At 49.3% G+C, this 20,522-nt stretch overlaps 8 protein-coding genes across 8 annotated transcripts; 6 read left to right on the top strand and 2 right to left on the bottom strand.

Moving 5' to 3' along the window:
• Positions 1 to 2,592: 2,592 nt before the first annotated feature.
• Positions 2,593 to 5,935, top strand: ANOM_003844 (Zn(II)2Cys6 transcription factor; the record flags this gene model as incomplete). Its single annotated transcript, XM_015549101.1, has 5 exons — positions 2,593 to 2,794; positions 2,946 to 3,116; positions 3,174 to 4,291; positions 4,360 to 5,122; positions 5,196 to 5,935. 5 exons carry the CDS (start codon positions 2,593 to 2,595, stop codon positions 5,207 to 5,209), a joined length of 2,268 nt encoding a protein of 755 aa, XP_015407500.1. The 3' UTR covers positions 5,210 to 5,935.
• Positions 5,936 to 7,382: 1,447 nt separating this feature from the next.
• ANOM_003845 (uncharacterized protein) lies at positions 7,383 to 7,923 on the top strand (the record flags this gene model as incomplete). Its single annotated transcript, XM_015549102.1, has 3 exons — positions 7,383 to 7,491; positions 7,575 to 7,686; positions 7,791 to 7,923. The coding sequence occupies 3 exons, from the start codon at positions 7,383 to 7,385 to the stop codon at positions 7,921 to 7,923; spliced, it is 354 nt and encodes a 117-aa protein (XP_015407501.1).
• Positions 7,924 to 8,722: 799 nt separating this feature from the next.
• ANOM_003846 (cupin domain-containing protein) lies at positions 8,723 to 9,245 on the top strand (the record flags this gene model as incomplete). The annotated part of the gene is made up of 3 exons (XM_015549103.1): positions 8,723 to 8,820; positions 8,889 to 9,120; positions 9,222 to 9,245. 3 exons carry the CDS (start codon positions 8,723 to 8,725, stop codon positions 9,243 to 9,245), a joined length of 354 nt encoding a protein of 117 aa, XP_015407498.1.
• Positions 9,246 to 10,763: 1,518 nt separating this feature from the next.
• On the top strand, positions 10,764 to 13,045 carry ANOM_003847 (serine/threonine-protein kinase; the record flags this gene model as incomplete). The annotated part of the gene is made up of 4 exons (XM_015549104.1): positions 10,764 to 11,295; positions 11,353 to 12,335; positions 12,392 to 12,666; positions 12,721 to 13,045. Coding segments are annotated over 4 exons (1,875 nt in total), but the record flags the coding sequence as incomplete, so codon positions are not given.
• Positions 12,951 to 13,771, bottom strand: ANOM_003848 (uncharacterized protein; the record flags this gene model as incomplete). Its single annotated transcript, XM_015549105.1, has 3 exons — positions 12,951 to 13,171; positions 13,259 to 13,591; positions 13,757 to 13,771. The coding sequence occupies 3 exons, from the start codon at positions 13,769 to 13,771 to the stop codon at positions 13,085 to 13,087; spliced, it is 435 nt and encodes a 144-aa protein (XP_015407496.1). The 3' UTR covers positions 12,951 to 13,084.
• A 1,626-nt stretch (positions 13,772 to 15,397) lies between these two features.
• Positions 15,398 to 16,409, bottom strand: ANOM_003849 (uncharacterized protein; the record flags this gene model as incomplete). Its single annotated transcript, XM_015549106.1, has 2 exons — positions 15,398 to 15,880; positions 15,930 to 16,409. The coding sequence occupies 2 exons, from the start codon at positions 16,407 to 16,409 to the stop codon at positions 15,398 to 15,400; spliced, it is 963 nt and encodes a 320-aa protein (XP_015407497.1).
• Positions 16,410 to 17,349: 940 nt separating this feature from the next.
• On the top strand, positions 17,350 to 18,459 carry ANOM_003850 (C-3 sterol dehydrogenase/C-4 decarboxylase family protein; the record flags this gene model as incomplete). The annotated part of the gene is made up of 1 exon (XM_015549107.1): positions 17,350 to 18,459. The coding sequence occupies one exon, from the start codon at positions 17,350 to 17,352 to the stop codon at positions 18,457 to 18,459; it is 1,110 nt and encodes a 369-aa protein (XP_015407517.1).
• A 1,173-nt stretch (positions 18,460 to 19,632) lies between these two features.
• Positions 19,633 to 20,350, top strand: ANOM_003851 (uncharacterized protein; the record flags this gene model as incomplete). Its single annotated transcript, XM_015549108.1, has 2 exons — positions 19,633 to 20,110; positions 20,193 to 20,350. The coding sequence occupies 2 exons, from the start codon at positions 19,633 to 19,635 to the stop codon at positions 20,348 to 20,350; spliced, it is 636 nt and encodes a 211-aa protein (XP_015407516.1).
• Between the last annotated feature and the right edge of the window lie 172 nt (positions 20,351 to 20,522).

Raw genomic sequence — 20,522 nt, forward strand, 5'->3', positions numbered from 1 at the left:
GTCAGCTGACCGGGCCGGGTTCGGGTTGCTCGGTTCTACCGGCTGAAGACGGACAAAGGGCCCGTGAGATATTGGTGAGCTATGGATGATACATTGATGAAACAATGGCCGATTGAACTTCTCGACCTTTTATGAAGTGATATTTCTTAGTGATGTCAGCCCCTCATTGACACCCAATGCATCAGGGAGATCCTATTCTTGATTGACTATGAATGGCTTTGTCGAATTATAGAACCTTGAAGCACTGATGGATAGATAGCTGATAAAGTTTGCAAATACCGTCAGTGAGATATTGACTTCGGGATGTGGCCAGGTAAACTTTCCTAGCCAAAAGTTGGAGAAGCGGGGAGCGGGGGAAACGTGGAGTTGAACGTGGGGGACTCGTTTCCGGAACGCAGATCTGAGGAAATTTATCCGTTGGTCGGTCATTAATGCCCATTCAAACACGACAGCCATTGTAGACCATCAAGGAGATAGTATCAGAATGCATCATAAGAAGCTGACATGCAACTCAAGGAGAGGAGCTGTTTCTTGTTGTTTCTTCAGCCAGATCAAGGTTGCCAACGAGGTTGTCGATCAGGTTACCCATGGAAGGAATCATTCGCCCGCGGAAATGGACCGAAGTACTAGTACTGGCCACATATGACTAGTACAGGCCACTGGGCCACTATCCAGCGTGTTGCTTCTAGACTCCCTGCAGATAAGTGTGGAAAGGAGGTCATGTGTCCAACTATGGCCTGGCAGGGAGTCTATATTCAATCTTTGTTTTTGTTTTTGTTTTTGCTGGTGGGTCTCATACTAACCAGTAGTAATAATAATGAAGGATCTAAAGTGTCTTGACCGGTTTCCGAAAATTCTCCGTATCTCTCGGTCTTCGAGGATTTCCTACTGATTGCTATAGTAAGGGCATGGTTCTGTCCGCCCCGGGTATATGCCTCACGACATATTCATTTCAATCGAAAGACTCCTTGTGCATCTTGTAGGGCTTCAAGGTTTCTATCAAGGAGGGGGATTTGAAGCTTGGTTAACCCGCCAGCTCCAACCATGGAACGTCAGCCAGCTTAGGCTTCGTCATCATTTCACTGATCAATGAAACCCAAGGAAGGAAATCAGTCTTATGACAGGATATCCAACATAATGACAGGTTGCAGGTTTCCGCTGGACTTTAAAATAGTTACACATGGCCCACAATGATTCGAACCCCATGAATCTGGAACAAGGAGTGGACATGTGTAGGATTGCTATATGTCCAAGCCAATGCATTATCACGTGTCGCATGGTCACGATGCACACCTGACTTGAACGGGTACGATCCTGGTTCGAGAACGTAAGTACTTTTGGAAGTGCGACAACTTCCTGGTACTGATCAAGTACCATCCCCGGCGGGCCTGGATCAAGGGCGACATCTTTGAAACTACCTCAGTCAAATATCGAGCGAAGGACTAGAAAAAGAAAAGAAGGGAAAAAGAAAAAGATCATTCCCAGTCAAGGAAGACTAACCGCCACACATCCAACGACCCGTGCGTCAATATTGTCGCACATGGCGGTTGTTATGTGGGGCTTTCCAGGGCTGGAGAAGTTGGCGAGCCAACATGAGTCTACCGGCTGGGGCAGTTGTAATTCCGAGTTAATTGTATGGACAAGTATATTACAAGCGGTACGTGGATGTTCCTGCGACGAGGGACAGTACATACCGTGGTCGAAGTACGGTTGTATACTAGCTTGGACGGCGGTACATGTACCAGTTCCCACTTTTCCACTCCAGATTTCCATCGACCGTCCCAAAATTCACTCCGTTCGTCGGAAACCACCTATCAAAACCTAAAAGAGGGGGGAATCTTTTTCTCTCACGAACCAACCACCGCCGTCTAAATCGTCATCTCATATTTGTTAACCTCCCCGAGTGGCGTCCGTCCAACCCTATCACTGATTCATGACGATTTTATTAACCACTGGCCCCTTTCTGTCCGTGATATCAATTCCAATGACTTTGAATTCCTGCATCTTGGCTCCCATGGTTAGCCGACGGAGAGCCATCCGCTGGACTCATTTACGAGGTGAGTGTCCACCGTGTTTGCCGACATCCCCCCCCCCCCCTTTTGGTACCCCTCCTTCTCTTTTAACCAGAGATAGAATTGCATACGAGAAGAAAAGAAAAAGAAAAAGAAACCGTACACCCCATGCCTATGGGGATTTCGGGTCTTGTCTGAGCTCTAGCCTACTGGATCGGCATCCAGTCCGCGCCTTCCGCCTTGCTCCAGTTGTCTCCGCAATCCTGCGGCCCTAGTGCAACTCTTATCACTGATGCCGGTTTCTCCTCACCCTTCGGCCTTTCATTATCTATTACTTGGAGTACTCGAGCCCCTTCCCTATCTATCCCACTTCGTTCCCGTCTGAGGCGGCTAACCCTTATCTGTTCGACTCTCATCTGGATCTTGAGTTGAAGCCCACAATCTCCGTGAACTCCCACTGGGAAGTGCTTCTCTCATTGTTATTATTATTGCCTCTTTGTGTTTGTACAACTCACACCTTCTTGGCTTGGCATCTTTCTTCCTCACCTTTGGATACCGATTTTCCATCCTGACAGGACCCATGTCATCACTTCTTTGCTTGGGCATGGAAGACATCAAAATCCCTTCCCCATCTGCCATCTTAGACCCTCAGCCCGCCATTTCTCCAACCGGTGGACTTTCAAGGCCTCTCAAATCTCCCACCACTAAAAAATCGATATCAGGACAGACGGTCACAAATGCTCCTATCTCTGGAAAACCTAAGCAGTCAAAGAGCCGTAACGGTACGGTAGCACTAGTTCTTTGAGTTATTCAAGAAGAGATGAGTTGGACGAGCCAAAAAAAATTAAATAGAGAGGAGAAAGAGGAGAAAAAAATAGTCAGAGGTCTATAAACGCGCAGTGCGCTGACGTTCTCAACTCTTTCACCATTCAGGTTGCATCACTTGCAAGGCGAAGCGGTTAAAATGCGACGAGTCAAAGCCAACTTGTTTTCAGTGCAAGAAACGAAATGTGGAATGTGGAGGATACAAAAAAGACTTCAAGTGGCGCCCATTCGAGGAAACTAACGTTGCGGGGAGGGTATCGACGGCGAAGAGCAAAAAAGGTGCGTACCGCTTAGCCTCACGAGAATCGCCGAGTAACTGATGATATGGCCATATAGTCACCTCGTCTCCTCCTAACAGAAGAGCGAGCCTAAGTGTCTCATCTTCTACCATAGAGCACTCAGCAGCACAAGTAAAAGATCAAACGGCTGCGTCGCAGTCGCTCCCCATGGACACTAGTCATTTTGTTCAATCCCTTGCCCCTCAATTAAGTGATTCTTCATGTCCGTTGAACAAGCGTCGCAGTACGCAGAAAAATCTCTCATTCTGCGCGACTAGTCTGTTGGAAAACACAGACTTGGGACACATGGACGAGGACGTCTTTGTGCCACCTTTAGAAGAGATTGTGCCGCCCGATGAGTCTCCATGGCCATCGGATATCTCACTTCCCACCGCTGAGTTTGATACAAGCCCCGGGGAGACCACCCTCGCGATGCCCGGGGAGGAGACCCTCCATGGATCCGACGACTTTAGCTTCGCTGCCCTGCTAGAAGGGGATGGTGAAGATCTAGAAGCAATCGTCCGACAGTCCGACCCAAGTATGAGCCCAACCCTGTTCCAATTCGCAGGGACCAGTGTGTCTCCACGGTCTGGAAATACAGACATCAGCCTTGGTCTATTCAAAGAGCCTACAATATCTGCTAGTAGTCCTGAAAGGCTGATTTTGCACTTCGACCGATACACCTGCGGAATACTATCTGTGAAAGATGGGGCCCATGAAAATCCGTGGCGGACCTTGATCTGGCCCCTGGCTAAGGATACGCCAGCCTTATACCACGCAATTTTTTCTCTGTCTGCCTTCCACTGCAGTAAGAAAAACCCTTCCTTGAGAGTTCACGGGATGGAGCACATGCGCCGGAGCATCGCTTGTATGGTGCAGGACATCCAAAATATGAGAGCGGATGCCGCTTTGGCCACAAGCCTAGCGCTCGCATTTGCTGACACCTGGGACCGGGACACACGTTCATGTATTCAACACCTACGAGGAGCCAAAGCATTGGTATCACAAGTGGTGGGACTTGGATTGCAAGCTGGTTTGTGTGCAGCCGATCTAGACAGGATCCGATTCCTTTACAACACTTGGCTGTATATGGATGTCATTGCACGCTTAACCTCGTTGGAGGAATCTGGGGATCAAAAAGTTGATCTATCCATCCTCCAGCTTCCCAAAGGCGCAGTGCATGAGATTGACCCTCTGATGGCTGCGCCACCACACTATTTCCGCTCATAGATCAAGTTGCCCAGTTAATCCAACGAGTACGGAGGACTAATTCCAACTCAATATCTCTCGTTTCGGAGGCGATTGAGCTCAAAAGGCGTGTTGAGCAATGGGAGCCTCCTGACTGGTTTGAACCACCGGAAGATCCAACTTCCGAAGTACAACATAGTTTACAGATCGCACATGCTTATCGCTGGGCAACTATTCTATATCTTCATCAAGCTGTTCCGGAGATGCCTTGTGAGCCGGCGTCAGAGCTCGCCAAGCGAGTGTTACTGCTGCTGGCCACGGTTCCACCGAGCTCCCGTACAACGATTATTCAAATGTTTCCTCTCTTAGCCGCCGGATGTGAAGCTGATCAGGAGGAAGACCGGCAATGGGTGCTAGGTCGATGGGGATCCATCCAGACCCGTGTCATGCTGGGTTCCATCGATCGCTGCATAGACGTAGTCCATGAAGTTTGGATTCGTCGAGACCAGTTTGAGGCCGAAAAGCAGCGGCGACAGTTCCGAGCGACGGGTCGCTCCAATTCCTTTGATGATCGGGAACCGGTTGGAAGAGATGGATTACCCTACGGGAACATGGCACCTGGGGATCTAAATAATCCGACTAGGTTTGCTAAAGAGTCATACAGAAGACCAGCAGCTGATGAGCGGGCGATATCCTCCCGGGGAACTGGGAACCCGCGGCGGAGTTCTGCGGTATCTCCCCTGGAAAACATCGAATTTGAAAAGACCGTCAGGGGAAAATTACATTGGGTCAGTGTTATGCAAGAATGGGACTGGGAAGGTAAGTTTTCATTATTTCATCTATCCCCCCTTTGCTTGGGAAGAGACTAACAACTCAATCATCATATATATAGTATTTCTTGGGTGAAATCAACCCCGACAGAGAGAAACATGGCCTCAGGCTTTCATCACGCGGTTATGAACGATCCTGCGTCATAACACGGCTACCGCCAAGGTTCTCGTGGTTTTTCGCACCTTGGGGGCGTTCCACGCGTGGCTGTGAATGCTCTGTGCCATGATGTTTGGACGAGCATTTCGATTGCTCGTCGACCCGGTCCTCCAACCCGGGGGACGCGGGTCTGTTTCTAGCTAAATAGCTGCGGAGGGAAGCCAGATATGGCTCTAGATCGCTTGTTATCGACACGGTAGCCATTTTTGCCAAAGGGCGCAAGGGCTTTGTTCTTGTATGATTCAGTTTTCTGACGGCGTTTGCCTGTCTTGTAGCAACTGAGTGTTTACTATCTGGTGTGCAAATCAGCATGGCGTTTGGCTATTCCAGGAGAAGTTACGGACTTGGGCTTAAACACAGGTCGAGTGCGGAGCCTCGAGTTGCGATGGCTAGGTTCTGGTGTTTTCCGGGCATTGACGTGGATTTTGGGTCGCTTGGTAGAAGCAAGCTCAGGGTTTTACGTTGCGAACACAATGGCGCATGGGAGAGAATAGATTTCTTTGGTGTCCAGAGGCGTGCTAGGCGAACAGAAAGGCCTGCTTTCCGTATGGGAAATGTCGTAAGCTAGTGGGCGCGGTTGGCTGCTGGGGTACGGGTCCCGCAGGAGGTAATAATATATCGTCAACTGGGAAGCAAAAGAAACGGGTATGCCGTATATGTATGTACAACAATCTATCGGATTACTCTCTGGCACTGGCAACCGATCAAAACCGCCAAGGGAAGTAGGTCGTTCAGGAGGAATCGTCAGTCCCACCGTGATAGAAGGGAGGTATCTGCGCGGGATTGATACGAATCGCGTTCTGCATTGGGTGTCTGCTGCGTCGAGGTGGGTGCCGTCATGAACAGTGTTGGCCTCGTCTTGTTGCTTGGGCTGAGTGGAAGTTGGACCGAACGGGGGAGGAAGCGTTCGTAATGATGGTTGGGAAGGAACTAATAGAGGAAGAAGAAGAAGAGGAAAAAGAAACGAGAGACAGAGAGATGGGGCGGTGTGGGATTTAAAGGGGGAGTGCAAATGTTGGAATCACACACTGAGGGCACGTATTCGTAATCACACATCCAATTAACTAGGACCGCGGATGATCTGATCCGGAACAGGAGAGGATTGCAGTATTGAGTAGTATTTGAGGAGCCTTGGGAGGTATTGTCGGCATACTGGAAAGGGTGATCTTACCCCGGGTGGGGGCATTGGACGGCGCCCATAATTAGGCCGGAAATTGGACGGTTCACGTCCATTAATTAGTCCGCTTTATTTCGGGTTCCTCTTTCGACAGATCGTCTAGTGTGATTGGGGTTCCGTGGACTGATACCCGTGACCGGTGTAATAGAGTATAATTCTGGCGAATATCTCAAAATGTAGATTGGTTAATTCTCTTCGATCCCCCCCATGGTGATCGAGGGAGATTACTTGATCCATCCCAGTGCTGACGTGCTGACTTCGTCTTTGATAGTACTACATACTACATCCATACTCAGAGCACACGCGGTCGATCCATGCCGTCCAATACCATCATGAGGACGTCGTACCCTGAAAGTCCCGTGCGCTGCCACCATGACTGATCGAGGTACATTCCTGCCGATCCCGTCTCGTGCGCTTTGCCTGCATAAAGCTTCCTTTCTCTTGATTGACCGTGACATAAGCCGAGGTTGAGTGCGGAAATCTCAAGTCTCATCGCTGGAGAGTTGGGTCATGATTCATGGCATGCGTCATATCGACCGTCGCGGGATCCCCATTTGTTGAACCGTCTGCCAAGCCAGTCGCTCGTGGAACTCTGTCAGGGCCAGAATGATTTCTCTTTCCTCCATTGTCGGGAACGAGGATGATTTTTAATCCTTTGTGCAGATGGGAATTGGGGGGTCCTGTTGGGAGTCTTATTGGGTGAGGGCTAGCTCGGCGCATGACTTTATGATGTCATGCAGGCCGCTGTGACGGAGCGCCGTATTTATATGCGAATCCTCGACCGCCACTGTGCTTGGGAAACCTTTGCTTCTGCATATTATTACTATCCAGAGCGTGATTTTCGTCGTGATACATCAGACCTCAAAGTATAACCGTTTGTTCTCCTCTTCTCTCTTCCGTACTGTATAATACATCATGGATCTTCTCTCGAAATTCGGCCACCTTAGTAAGGAACAGAAGCGGAGAAAATCCACGTCCTCCAACGAAGAATCTAAGGATGACGAGGACCATACACCACAACGGGGTAAGTGACGTCTCTTCCTCTCCTAGAATGCCATGGGATTGGTTGTAAAAGGGGGGGACTTTACTAATGTGCTCTTCGTGTAGCGTTTAACTTCCTGTTGGGGAACTTCGGTCGCTCTCACAATGATCATCCGGATAGGAGATCGAGTGGTGCGGGGAACATGGCAAAGGATATAGATGAATGGAGACGCAGCAAGTAAGTGAGAGGCTTGTTTCCGATTCTTATTGGTCCTTTTTTTTTCGCTCTTTGTCTGGGTGAGATGAACTAACGATTTACTTTCTTTTTCGCTGGGATTGCAGGAAGAAGTCGGCTCCGTCTCAGGAAGCAGCCTCTGATTTGCGGCCTGAGGAAGGGGTCTCTGATTTGCGGCCTCAGGAAGGAGTCTCTGATTTGCGGTCCCAGGAAGGAGTTTCGGATTTGCGGAGCCAATGAGCACAAATTGCAGTCTTTTCGGGCGATCTGATTTCTTTTGTATTTCGGGGGTTTTCTGATATCTGGGGTCAATGGTGTTGCATTGTATTGTGCATGGATTATGACATTATGATGATCGACGCGGTAGATAATGATGGTTATTTAACCTTATATTGCTTGAGTCTTGTTCGTGCTTCAATGGGTCCGCGTGGTAAACTGCCCTTTTATAGTGCTATGGACTGGTCTCATTGGCAATACCGACTAGTTATTTATTTCAACCAATCTAATTGGCTTTATGCGATAGGATACGGTAAGAAATGAAAGACAGGGAAACACTAACCCATCTGGGCAAAACAATCCAGCACTGGCGAACTTCCCTAACCTGACTAATCTTCATTCATACTCACCAACCAATTGCTATCAATCCCTCAGTGGCTTCCAGTAAGCAATATATCACTCGCTATCAAGGTACGATCACGGAGAGTCCCAGGTCGATCGTAGTATATTGATCCGACGGGTTCCCCTCACGACCCCTCAGTCTCGAGTAAACAGCTTCCTATGTGTTTGACTATATCTTTCCGGGGCGCTTCCTGTATCCGACTCCAGCAGCTGGATCCGATGGTATACTGCCTGTGTGATGGCGTGCGATGAAAGCTCCGAATTGAGGAGTATTATGTTTGACGTTATAAAGCCATAGATCCGGTGCTTCAGATCTGATCGAAATGTGAACCACACTGTCCACTGATCAATTCTCGATCTCTACGAACGACAACAATAACAATAACAACTGTTATCTTGGATAACCGCAAATTCAAGCAAAATGCCTGGCGCTTTCACCTACTTCGCCAACGCCCAGTCCACCTTCAAGCCACCCCTCATCGCAAACGAAAATGCCTACCTGGGGGACATAGTCTCGAGGTAAGCCTCCATTCCCGCCATTCCAACCCAACCATTGGAGACTAACCCGGAATCTGTACCACGTTTAGTGAACACAATGATCCCGAAAAGCCCATCTCGGGCGGTTTTTACCGCCTGGAGAAAGGCACGCCGCTAGTCTACGAGTACCATTTCGATGAGACAAAGATCATCCTCGAGGGTGAATTTGAGATCTCGGACGAGACCGGACAGAAGGTTACGGCGGGTCCGGGGGATGTCTTTTATTTTCCGAAGGGATCGAAGATCACCTTCACGACGCCGTCGTACGGCTTGGCGTTTTTCGTGAGTTCAACTCTCCCTTTTTCTTTTAAAGTTGGTTGGAAGCTAGCGTGTTGAGTGTGCGACTGTATGAGTGGTGAATATGGCTAATCGGTGCTTGGTAGACTGGACAACGGGCCAAGATGTAACTGTTGAAGCTGACATGCATATTCACGAGGGATGGGTTTCATGGATCTACTGGGTCGATGACGACCGCTTGGGTTTTTTTAGATCGAGAACGAGGGTTGCATTTTTCTTTTCCTTTTTTAATTTCAATTCCATGGAATCACTTTTAACTAGTCTGGTGTCCCCACTTTTCTCCTTGTGAAATGACGTCCGTTTGTTTACAACGGCTCGATGCATAGACCTCCGTAAACGGCCGAGGCTAAGGGTACAAGCTACATAGCCGTTTCTCCCACACCGTCATTAAACACGGTGGAAATTGTATCTGTGTATAGGTAGGTAAGGGTTCGGTTCTGGATGCGGTCGTGTTGTGATTGAATGACCATCGGTAATTCATCCAAACCCCTCGCTAAGAGGGAGGACTCGGGCTAGACTTGCCACGGAGACTTCAGCCGCATCGATCGTCAGCATCCACTCACGATCTGGTTTTTTTTATTTTATTTTATTTTATTTTGTTTTATATTTTTCTTTTTTTTTACTTTCCTTTCTTTTCTTTCTTTGGCCAGGGAAGAGTGGAAGGATTTCTCAGGCGGATCCTAGGTCGATGACTTGCAGGATGAGAAACCCACACCTTCACAAAATCTCCTAAGCTGATCCATCGATCACTCCCAAGAGACGGGATAGTCCAATCGGCAGGCTGTGCCTTGACGGCCGAGCCGATAAACTCGAATTGTCCCCTGGGAAATCCGGCAGGTGCATCTGGATCGACCGTGTCTAGAGGGATCGAAGGAAGGGAGTTACCGGAGCAACGGGCGAGTAGGGCAAGCGCAGGAGAAATTAAAGCATCCACCAGCCATTCCGGTTGGTCCAGAGACTGTGGGGAGAAGTTGAAGCCATTGGGTGGCTGGCTGCAGGCGCTTCCGGCCTCAGGCCCTCAGGTATTCCACTGGGGTCTAGTACTAGTTGTTCAGCTCTCAGCTTCAATCTCCATATCCCTGTCTCTCTCTCTTCCCTTCCCCTCCCTGTCTCTTTTTTGATCTCCTCCACAATCTCAAAACTATTCTATTCATCCCAGGACGAGAGATCCATTAGCGAGTGTGACTCCTTTCTGGTCTTTGTCCCTCGTCTTTTCCTCTCTCTCAAAACCCCCCTGTCAAACAAAGCCATTCTTCACATCGGTACCCGACTTTCAACGGCAGTGGCTCTGGACGGCTCCCGCGTTCTTTGTACCGCTCGTTGCTTTTTCCTGGTTCTGAGTGGGTTTCACTTTATTTTTTTGTGAACCTCTTCTCACCGATATTTCCACGGCTCGTGCAACTTGTTTGCTTTTTCTTATTTATTGCTTTTCTTTTCTTTTTTTTCTGCCATTTTTGGGTCCCCCTCTCGCGACCAGCGGAAAAACACAGCAGCAACCCCTCGGCTCGCCCTTATCAAAGGGGTCGTCGGCCAGATTTACTTGTTTGATCAGATCCAACGTGTTCGAATAATTATCCTCTCGTGGTCATGACACTCAACTTCGCCCGCGAGTCGAGCGATCGACCAGCGCTCCGGCTGCCCAACCCCCCTCCCCTACTACATACCCGTTCGGGCAACGAGTCCTTGGATCGCCCCTCCACACCTTCGCAGATGGATTTACCAGTCCGGTTCAGACGCCGCAGGGCAGTCCCAGCAAAAACAGATTTCCCCCGGGCGCCCTAGATCTACCAAATGTCTTCGATAAAGCGATGAAGCTCAACCCCACCTCGCCCAACAAGGGCACCTACGACCATTACAGCCACCCCATGTTTTCTCCGAAAAAATCGGTGGAAGACTTCAGTGAGAGCGTCATTCGACAGCCCCCAGGGAGTCCGACGCGCAAAGCAAATAAGGAGAATACACCACCGAGTCCGACGCGGGTGGGCAAAGACTTGGGCCCAAATCCCGCTGCGGCCGCCATCTCTCGTCACCAGCCGTATCAGCCACGCGATGTCGAGAGCATCCAGAGACGTCAGGTGCAGATGCGGGGGTTGACGCCGGAGGAGATGGAGAAACTGCAGAACCCTCGGGTAAAACGATTGGTAAACGTGACACAGCTCTGTAGGTGTCCCGCGCGCATTGTGAACTGATGGGATCGGGCCTGCTAACCGTTTCTAGATTTCCTCGACCACTATTTTGACCTACTCAGTTATGTGCACAATCGCCAAACTCGCTACTCTCAGTTCCGAACGGCCTACCCGGAGCCGCCCGCAACTCCCATGGATGACTACGAGCCGGCCCTCCTCAAATATTTGGGTCGGGAACGGGCCCACCTCCGCAAGCGCCGCACCCGTCTCCGCCAACACGATTTCCAGATCCTGACGCAGGTCGGCCAGGGTGGCTATGGACAGGTGTATTTGGCGCAGAAGAAGGATACCCGGGAAGTGTGCGCATTGAAGGTTATGAGCAAGAAGCTACTGTTTAAACTGGACGAGATTCGGCATATTCTGACCGAGCGCGACATCCTGACAGCCGCCAAGAGTGACTGGCTAGTCAAGCTCCTCTACGCTTTCCAGGACGAGGACCAAATCTACCTTGCGATGGAGTATGTGCCCGGTGGAGATTTCCGCACACTGCTCAACAATACGGGAGTCCTGCACAACCGCCACGCGCGATTCTATATTAGTGAGATGTTCAGCTGCATCGACGCCCTGCATGCGCTGGGGTATATCCATCGCGATTTGAAGCCAGAGAATTTCCTGATCGACTCCACGGGCCACGTGAAACTGACCGACTTTGGCCTGGCGGCAGGCATGCTGAACCCCGGCAAGATCGAATCCATGCGCGTGAAGCTGGAGGAGGTGGGCAACACGCCAGTGCCGTTCGGTCGTCCGATGGAGCAGCGTACGATGGCCGAGCGACGCCAGGGATATCGCACGCTCCGGGAGCGTCAAGTCAACTACGCCAAGTCTATCGTTGGATCGCCAGATTACATGGCGCCGGAGGTATTGAAGGGCGAGCAGTATGATTTCACAGTCGACTACTGGAGCTTGGGGTGCATGCTGTTTGAGGCCCTGGCGGGATACCCACCTTTTGCCGGTGCCACGGTCGATGAGACATGGCAGAACCTGAAGAACTGGCAAAAGGTGCTGCGCAAACCAGTATATGAGACCCGAACTACTTCCTGTCGCGACGGACATGGGATCTGATCACGAAGTTGGTCGCTTCGAAGGAGAGACGGTTCAAGAACATCCAGGAGATTCACGCCCATGACTATTTTGCAGAGGTTGACTTCAACCGGCTGCGCGAGCAGCGTGCGCCGTTTGTACCCGAACTGGATTCGGAGACGGACGCAGGCTACTTCGACGACTTTACCAGCGAAGCGGACATGGCCAAGTACAAGGAGGTCCATGACAAGCAACGCGCATTGGAGGAAATGGCAGAGCGAGACGAGAAGATGAGCAAGGGTCTCTTCGTCGGGTTCACATTCAGGTACGTTCGCCCCGAAATGGGCCACACCACATGGTTTCTAATGAACGGATGTAGGCATCGAAAACCGGCCATGGACGGAGGACGCAGCTCACCGCGCAAACCTATTGCGACGGATGGGTCGTTCGGGACGATGTTTTAACGCGTATCTTTTTCCCTTCTTCATCTTTTTCTTCCCTCCTTACTAGCACGGTACGAGCTGGATCTCGAATTGGCCATGACTGGATTTGATGAGCGAGTATATGTTTAATGTTCATGTCTGACTGTATGCATTACCGGGTCAAGGGTCATGGTCTGGAGTTGAGTGTAATTGCTTGTATGATACATAGAGGTATCGTAGACTGATAAAACGAAATCCAAATATTCAAACCAAGTCATACCAGGAAATTGTAGCCAAATTCTCCACATGGAAGGAAACAATTTAGTCGACATCCAACTGATGCACCATCTTCAGAATCTCCGATTCATTATCCCCAAGCACAGCCCGACCATTCGTCCAATCCACCGTCTAAGAAGACCCATTAGCAAACCCTCAATCAAACCCCAATCCCAAAGCAAAGCAAAGCAGAAAGAAAGAAAGAAAAAAAAGACTCACAATAGGCCTAACAAACCCCTGTCCCCCATCCTCCTTGAACCTCTTGACCGCATCCTCCGCATTCCTCGCCCCCTTCACAACCTGCTCAACCCCATACACAATCCGATTACTCCCCGCCCCCGCCGGATCCGCCGTCACATAGTCCAGGATATTACGCAGCTGGTCCGTCGTCGGCGCCTCGGTCGTCACCTCCAGCTGGAACTCGCCCCGTTTGGTCGTCTGCGGCTCGCCCGCTTCGGCGGCCGCGAGCGCCCGTTGCAACGTTTTGAGGGCGTTTTGCGACGCCGGCGCGCTGGGACTGTGGAAGAGGGTTATGGGGTCGAGGGTTTTGGGCTGTTTATTTTATATTAATTAGTTCAATCAATCAATCAATCAATCGGTTGGTGATTATTTATTCTTTTGGGGGGGTAGAAGAAAGAGGTATTTGGATTGGTTGAATTTGAATTGGGCAGGATTCAATCGGATAGGAATTGGGGTTTAGGTAGAGTTGGGACATACGAATCGGAAGACCATTTTGGCTGCTCTTTATTTCGTTTTTTTCTTTTGGAGGGTTTTTGGTTAGGTTTAGTTAGGGCGTGTGATGTGAGTTGTTGTAGTTACTTAGGTTTGTTTAATGAGTCGGAGGTGGTTGGGTTTGATTACGTCATGCCTTTTTTTTTTCTTTTGAAGCGGCGCTGGTTCGGGTTTAGCCTTGGTTGGTTTCTGGTCGGGGGCTTGATTGGGTATGGTGTTTTTGTGGAGTATCTTTTCTACTAGTACTACGGAGTAGGTAGGATTCTTCTGGTAGATTGATAGAGTGAGATAGTTGGCTTCCTTATGTTCATGTTTCTAGGTGTACAGGGTATAGACCTTATCAAATACTCGATTGCCAGTATTCAGTTCGTTTTCGAAAATGTAACATCGCCCTGGCCTTTGGAGCAATTGCAGAATACCAATAGAGATAGATAGTACCTTGTTTCCTGTGTACTATGGTCTATAGTCTGTGGTCCAACATGTTCAGATCATAGCAGAGCATGTGCCAGAAAGAGATTAAGAGAAGCGAGGCATAATGTCAACTGGGACATGTCCGTTTTCCCAGCCCCCAAATCACAAAGGTGACATCAGCGTCTGTGAAGTCCAAGGCTCTGGGTTTAGCATCATCCCGGTCTTTGTCCATGACCCATCGGTGCGGGTTGAATAGGGGATATTGGCTGTATGCGTTCCCATTCCCTGGAAAGGTGCTTGCTATCTGTTATCTCCTCGATGAGTGCTCTGGCTGTGCAGTCGGTCAGGGGCTGTATTAGGGCTGACAGATGGATAGTGTCGTTTGCACTCATTCCAAGGCCGTTCATGGTGTAGTTGTTTAGGCGAACACACACTATTACATCGACCAATTATATTCTCTGACTTATGCTGAAAAGTTCCGGATTATCGACTAGTCCGATTCCGAGATTTTACCGTCTTTGGATGTTAATTCGGCCGTTTTTACCGTCTTAAAAACCACCTCTTTAGAGACCATGATCACTACTGAATCTGATATCTGGGGGGACATAGAGTTTCTGACTGAGCCTAAATCAAGTTCACACAGTTTTATTACTCGCAGCTATTAGAATACTGGCGGCAAGATTTGGTCAATACAGCCGAGGAAGCATACATATATGGTCAGACATTGAGGCAATTGGCGTGGTCGTATCGTGGCAATTACACAAGCTGAGTACTACAAAGCATGTACACGTATTATCAATGAAGACAGTATTTGACAAGTTTATATTATACACTAAACGCTCTATGAAACCTCTTCCATGTTCTAATCTATGGTTGTAGACGATATCTGCTACGTCATGCGCACTGAGGCCATGATCTCCATAGGCACAGGTTTTGGAGTAAATGAATTATCCTCTCTCCGTTGTCGCCATTTGGTCGAGGCAAGCGGGAGTTGATGGATTGCCTAAAGGTATTCCTAAAGAGCAAAGCTAGCGCTAGCTCTTGCTATTAGAATCCAAATGCTCTAGTTCATATATTAAACCTTGGCTGAAAATCGAAAAGAAATGTATATCACCGTCCTCTAGCACGGAATTTGAAGCCCTAAGAACATTGCGGCAGTCCTGTGGTTGCTCGTGAAACGACATCTACTACCCTGGAAATCCAAAAAAACAAAACTCAATCATAGAGATCATTCCAAAACATGATATCTTGCAGTCTATCCTCACTCAGAGATGCATTCACGAAATGTTCCCTTTGAGGAGTTCGGATTCTTCTATGAACTTCGCCAGCCGTCTTCCAACAGAAGAACCCGGCCATTTCCCAATCGACAAGTCCCACGATTCTGTCTCTATCCACAATACAGTTGGATTGGGTGAAGTCATTATGCATAAAACTCAAATCCGCGTCATGATTAGCGTCGGCAAAAAGAATCTCTCCTTCCAGGGGGTTGATTCGGCCGTTACAGAGGATGTTAGGGTCTGATACAACATGGAACCGAGCCTGCCGTCCATCATGAGGCATGATGGTATGAAGCTGTTGAAGTATCGCCCGCGCCTGCTCTTTGAAGGACTTTTTCTGGAGTTGTGAAAGATAAGGCCATGCAACATTCAGAGCGACACCGGGGAGTCTTTCTTGGATCAGCACTTGGCGGCCCCGTATCTAATGTCGTGTAAGTATTCAGGGAACAAAGCGCCTAGGGAGTACATACCTTGCCTGCGAAGTATATCTCCGGTACCCTGATATCTCTTAGTACCTTCCTGGCAACCGGGATGGCCTTGACCTCATTGGCGTCGGCGAAGGAATAATCGATCTCTTGCGTGCCATGGAGATGACTTGATTTAACAATGACGTTCCCCAGCGCGAACACATCCCGACCACCTTCATCGGCAGGGTATATTTGAGTAGACCCCTCACAGAGGCTCAGGACTGACTCCCAGTACTGCATTGCCTCGGGGGGATTGGCAGGAGACATACTCAAGCCTGGCAGAAAAATCGCCGGGTTTAGAGCGATACCATCCGTAGAGGGGAATGTCCGCGTACAAGTCAGTGGCCGGGATGTGTTCTGGCTCAGTGGTATATGGATCCATTGTTGGTGACCGAGACGGGCTGCAAGAGCTTTGGGAAGAAAGGTGGTTCCAGACAACCAAGGGTAGACAATGGCGTGGACGCACGGCCCTAAAGTGAGCATCTCGGAGATGGGAGTAAAGCCAATGAAAGTCAAGCAAGGCTCATACCTTGTTGCAGTTGCTCAAAGCAATCACCTCCGCTGCCAATATCACCGTGTGATCCAGCATTTTGATACAGATACGTCGTGCTCTCCACTGACTCTCTCAGACTCTTATTTTCGAATCGAAGACCTAATATTTCCCACTAGGTTGAGTACTTCTCCTCTTCTTTCAAAGCCCCTGATTTAGCTCTTTTGGCCATAACTGAGTAACCATGGCTGTTCGTTGCTCTGCTTGTGGAGGATGGATCAAGACCACCGGCGGAGCCCATGACTGTCCAGGGAAGCCAAAGCAACAGGCTGTCATTTTGGACGACAACGACGAAGCGGTCCCTAGATTGGCCGAAAACTTCACGGTCAGTCTTAATTGAAGCCTTAACTGTCTATCTAACTCCGATATACACAACTTCAGATGTTTGAATGCTGGGGACAGATTCGGAGTGGCTAGTCAGTCAAAACTATCAAGGTTAGAGAAGTAAACCTCACACCAGTCGGCTTTAGCCCCGTTCTATATAAGTGGTAGAATCCGGAATTCCATCTGGTTTTTGTCCAGTGGATATACCCTGTGCTCGTGTTAGACTGGATATTTTTAGTAGAAGAAACAGCGTTAAGACTGAGTTGGGAGTGGAAAAGCGCATTTGTATATTTTTTCTTTTTCGCGTACCACACGATTGCGACCCAAAATATAATTCTAGATCAATTCAAGCATTTCAAGCATTTCAAGAGATTCAGACAAATATGCGGACTTTGTTCCATCTAAACGGGAAGCTCAAGCAACTGGTAGGAATTTAAGTCCCTGTAGCCCGTAAGCACCAACAATTCCGCCCCCCTGACTTTCTCTGCCCTCAACTTCCCTTCCTTCTCCTCTCCTCCAATTTCCCCCATCAATTTGCTAATCCTAAGCATGTCTAGCATCGGACCTGTTCTTGTTACCGGCGGCAATGGCTTCATAGCCTACCATATCATCGCCAAAATCCTCGAGGAGGAGCCTGACTGCAATATCCACTCAATCGACGTGAACATCGACCGCAACCGCCATCCCAATCCGAATGTGCACTACCACCATGGCGATTTGGCCTGTGTCGAGGATGTGCAGCGCATCATGCAGATCGCGCGCCCTGTGACCATCTTCCACACTGCATCTCCCGAGTTTTCCGATGCCCCGGAGTCAGCCTACCACCGCATCATCGTCGAGGGCGCACACCACCTCCTAGATGCGGCTGTGGAGGTGAACACCGTGCGAGCCCTAATCAACACTTCAACCCCGGGCGTTATCAACGATAACCACACTGATCTCATTGATGCCACAGAGGAAATGCCAATATTGCGCCCCCCGCGCCAGAAGCGACTCTACTGCATCGCGAAAGCAGATGCAGAAGACGCCATCAAAGCTGCCAATCGCAATGGCGGCCGGGATGATCGGGGCATCCTGACCTGCGCCATCCGACCCTGTCTGGTATTCGGCGAACGCGACGTCGGCACCTTGGGCAAAATGTTTGCCGTCGCACGCCAAGGCAAGTCCCGGTTCCAGATGGGCAATGGTCAGAACCCTTACGACTGCATCTACGTGGGAAACCTGGCAGATGCACACCTCCTAGCCGCTCGTGCCCTTCTCAGTGCCTGGGGCAAGCCTCCCCCGGCAGACGCATCTACCCGTGTCGATGGCGAGTGCTTCCATCTCACAAATGAAGACCCCTGGCTCTTTTGGGACTTCCAGCGAGCAGTTTCCGCCCTCACGGGCAACCAAATCCGGCCGGAGGATATTGTGGTTATGCCGAAATGGGTTGGATTGACGCTCGGATTCATCAATGAGTGGGTTGCGTGGATAGTTTCCGGCGGCACTAAACCTGCCAATATGACCCGTGAGGGTATACGCTTTAGTACCCTTATCCGCACGCTGAATGGAAACAAAGCCAAACGAGTGCTTGGGTATCGACCTAAAGTGGGAATGCAGGAAGGCCTTGAGCGGAGTGTGCGTTGGCTCATGGAGAATGGAGAAAAAGATCATTCATGATTACCCCAGCACGGTTCGTTTTTATAGAATTGAGCTTATTTACTTATGCAATTCAGAACTGGCCACTTATATCATGTAAGCATGACAGACTGCCTGGGATCATAATGGGCGACGGTCCGCATCACTAGTACTCCGTAGGGGGAACTGAGTAGCACTACGTCGCCTGCGCCAATAAGATTACTACCTAATGTGGCAGGGTGCGAAAGATCCCTACGGATGTGATGATATCTATCGTTTGTTTCTATGAATTTGGCTATACCTCCTTCGGTGGGTTGCTGCTGCAACGAACAAGAATCTGCTAAACACGTCTGACTTGACATACCAAGCCTCGTGTGCAAAATAAGCATGCAACCTGTTGAGAATCCGTTAAAACCAAAAAATGACCAAACGATGCACACCGAGTCGACGATAGCTTCAGTGGTGATATCGGACAATGATGGGTCTGCCTCCCTAAGCTCTGTCCTCATAATTTTTCAGCATGTACACCAACGGCACCTATGGAGTCCTTTTTTCCTAACTGGTGGGGTGTCTCTCCGTTGAAATATCTCGGAATGGGTCCCCGGATAGGTGCACATGACGATGGACTTTACATTAGAGGTTGCACTTCAGAGTTGGCTCAAACTTTTTGCTGCGCATTCTCATGTCTTTTTAATTTAGGTGCTTTAACTATAGGATAGTTCTGAGTATGCTCCAGCCGTGGATAGTGTGGGATTGTTATCATAATTATCCTCATCCGTCCCTCCAAGTAAGCAGCCTCCGTTGTTGTATGAATGTAATATTCATATGACGGCATCGAGTGTATTTTCATAGCCGAATAAGTCAAATTATATATCCTAGTATATACAAGGAAGCGTCAGTTTGATAAATCGGTTAGCTAGATCATTCATACACATGATATACATATCCAGAATAATTGAGCAGAGTACACACCAAATACTTAGCAAAATAAAATATACGACAGAGTAAAATACAGACTAGGTGTTTCACCACAAACACCAGACCCGCAATACAGTACATATACTAGCGCCTTAACATATGCAGCTAAAACGTATCCACAAAGTCTATCTTATCAGGACCCAATTTAATTAATCTCCCCTTTCCGCACTCCACAACTCAATTCCAACGAGCCAACCTGGCAATCAAACACCAACACATACCCCGAATTATACAAGGATGGACCCCGACGCCAGCATCACCCCGGACCAACCCCCGGTATTCAACTACATCCTCTCCTTCCTCCTAGTCGGCGTAGCATGGGGCTTCACAACCCCCTTCATCCGCCGCGCCGCCGCCGACTTCAACGCGCGCCAGGAGCAACACTCGCAGCCCCAAGCACCCCACCCCGAACCCGACGCACAAGAACTGCAGCAAACAACCGAAGACCCCACGGACCCGAAACCCGAAACCTCAGACGACGATGAAGACCACCCCTTACCAGCAGCAGCAGCAGCTTCTTCTGCCACAGGCACAACACAACAACAACAGCCCTCCTGGATGCGCCCATCGCCTTCAACCTCAGGCTGGCTGAAGACGAAAATCACATCCCTGTTCTGGACGGTCGTCAATCTCCTCCGCACGCCCGCGTACTCGGTACCCTTGATTATCAACTTGACGGGCAGTATTTGGTTCTTCCTCCTTGTTGGGAAACATGGTACGTACCTGTGGTTTTCCCTCTCTCTCTCTTTCACAATGGAGATCGGTGTCTGAATATGGCCGTTTGCTGATGAGCATAGAACTCTCCCTGACGGTTCCGCTGGCTAATTCGAGTGCGTTTCTCTTCACCGTTCTGGGCGAGTGGTATGTGGAGCGGAAGGTGATTGAGAAGGAAACTTGGTTGGGGATGGTGCTTGTGTTGGGTGGGATTGCTATTTGTGTTAAGTCTAAGAGTTAGTTAGACACACCGTACTATTTGTAGACATGGAGTATGTATAGGTATAGGTGATACTGGGTATATATAGATAAAAGAGCATGTACTTGGTTGGGAGGGAAACAAAAAGAACAAAAAATGAGTGCATCATCGTGAATCGAACACGGGCCTCATCGATGGCAACGTGAATTCTACC

Source organism: Aspergillus nomiae, assembly GCF_001204775.2.
Source record: "Aspergillus nomiae NRRL 13137 chromosome Unknown contig00110, whole genome shotgun sequence".
Classification (NCBI taxonomy): Eukaryota; Fungi; Ascomycota; class Eurotiomycetes; order Eurotiales; family Aspergillaceae; genus Aspergillus; species Aspergillus nomiae.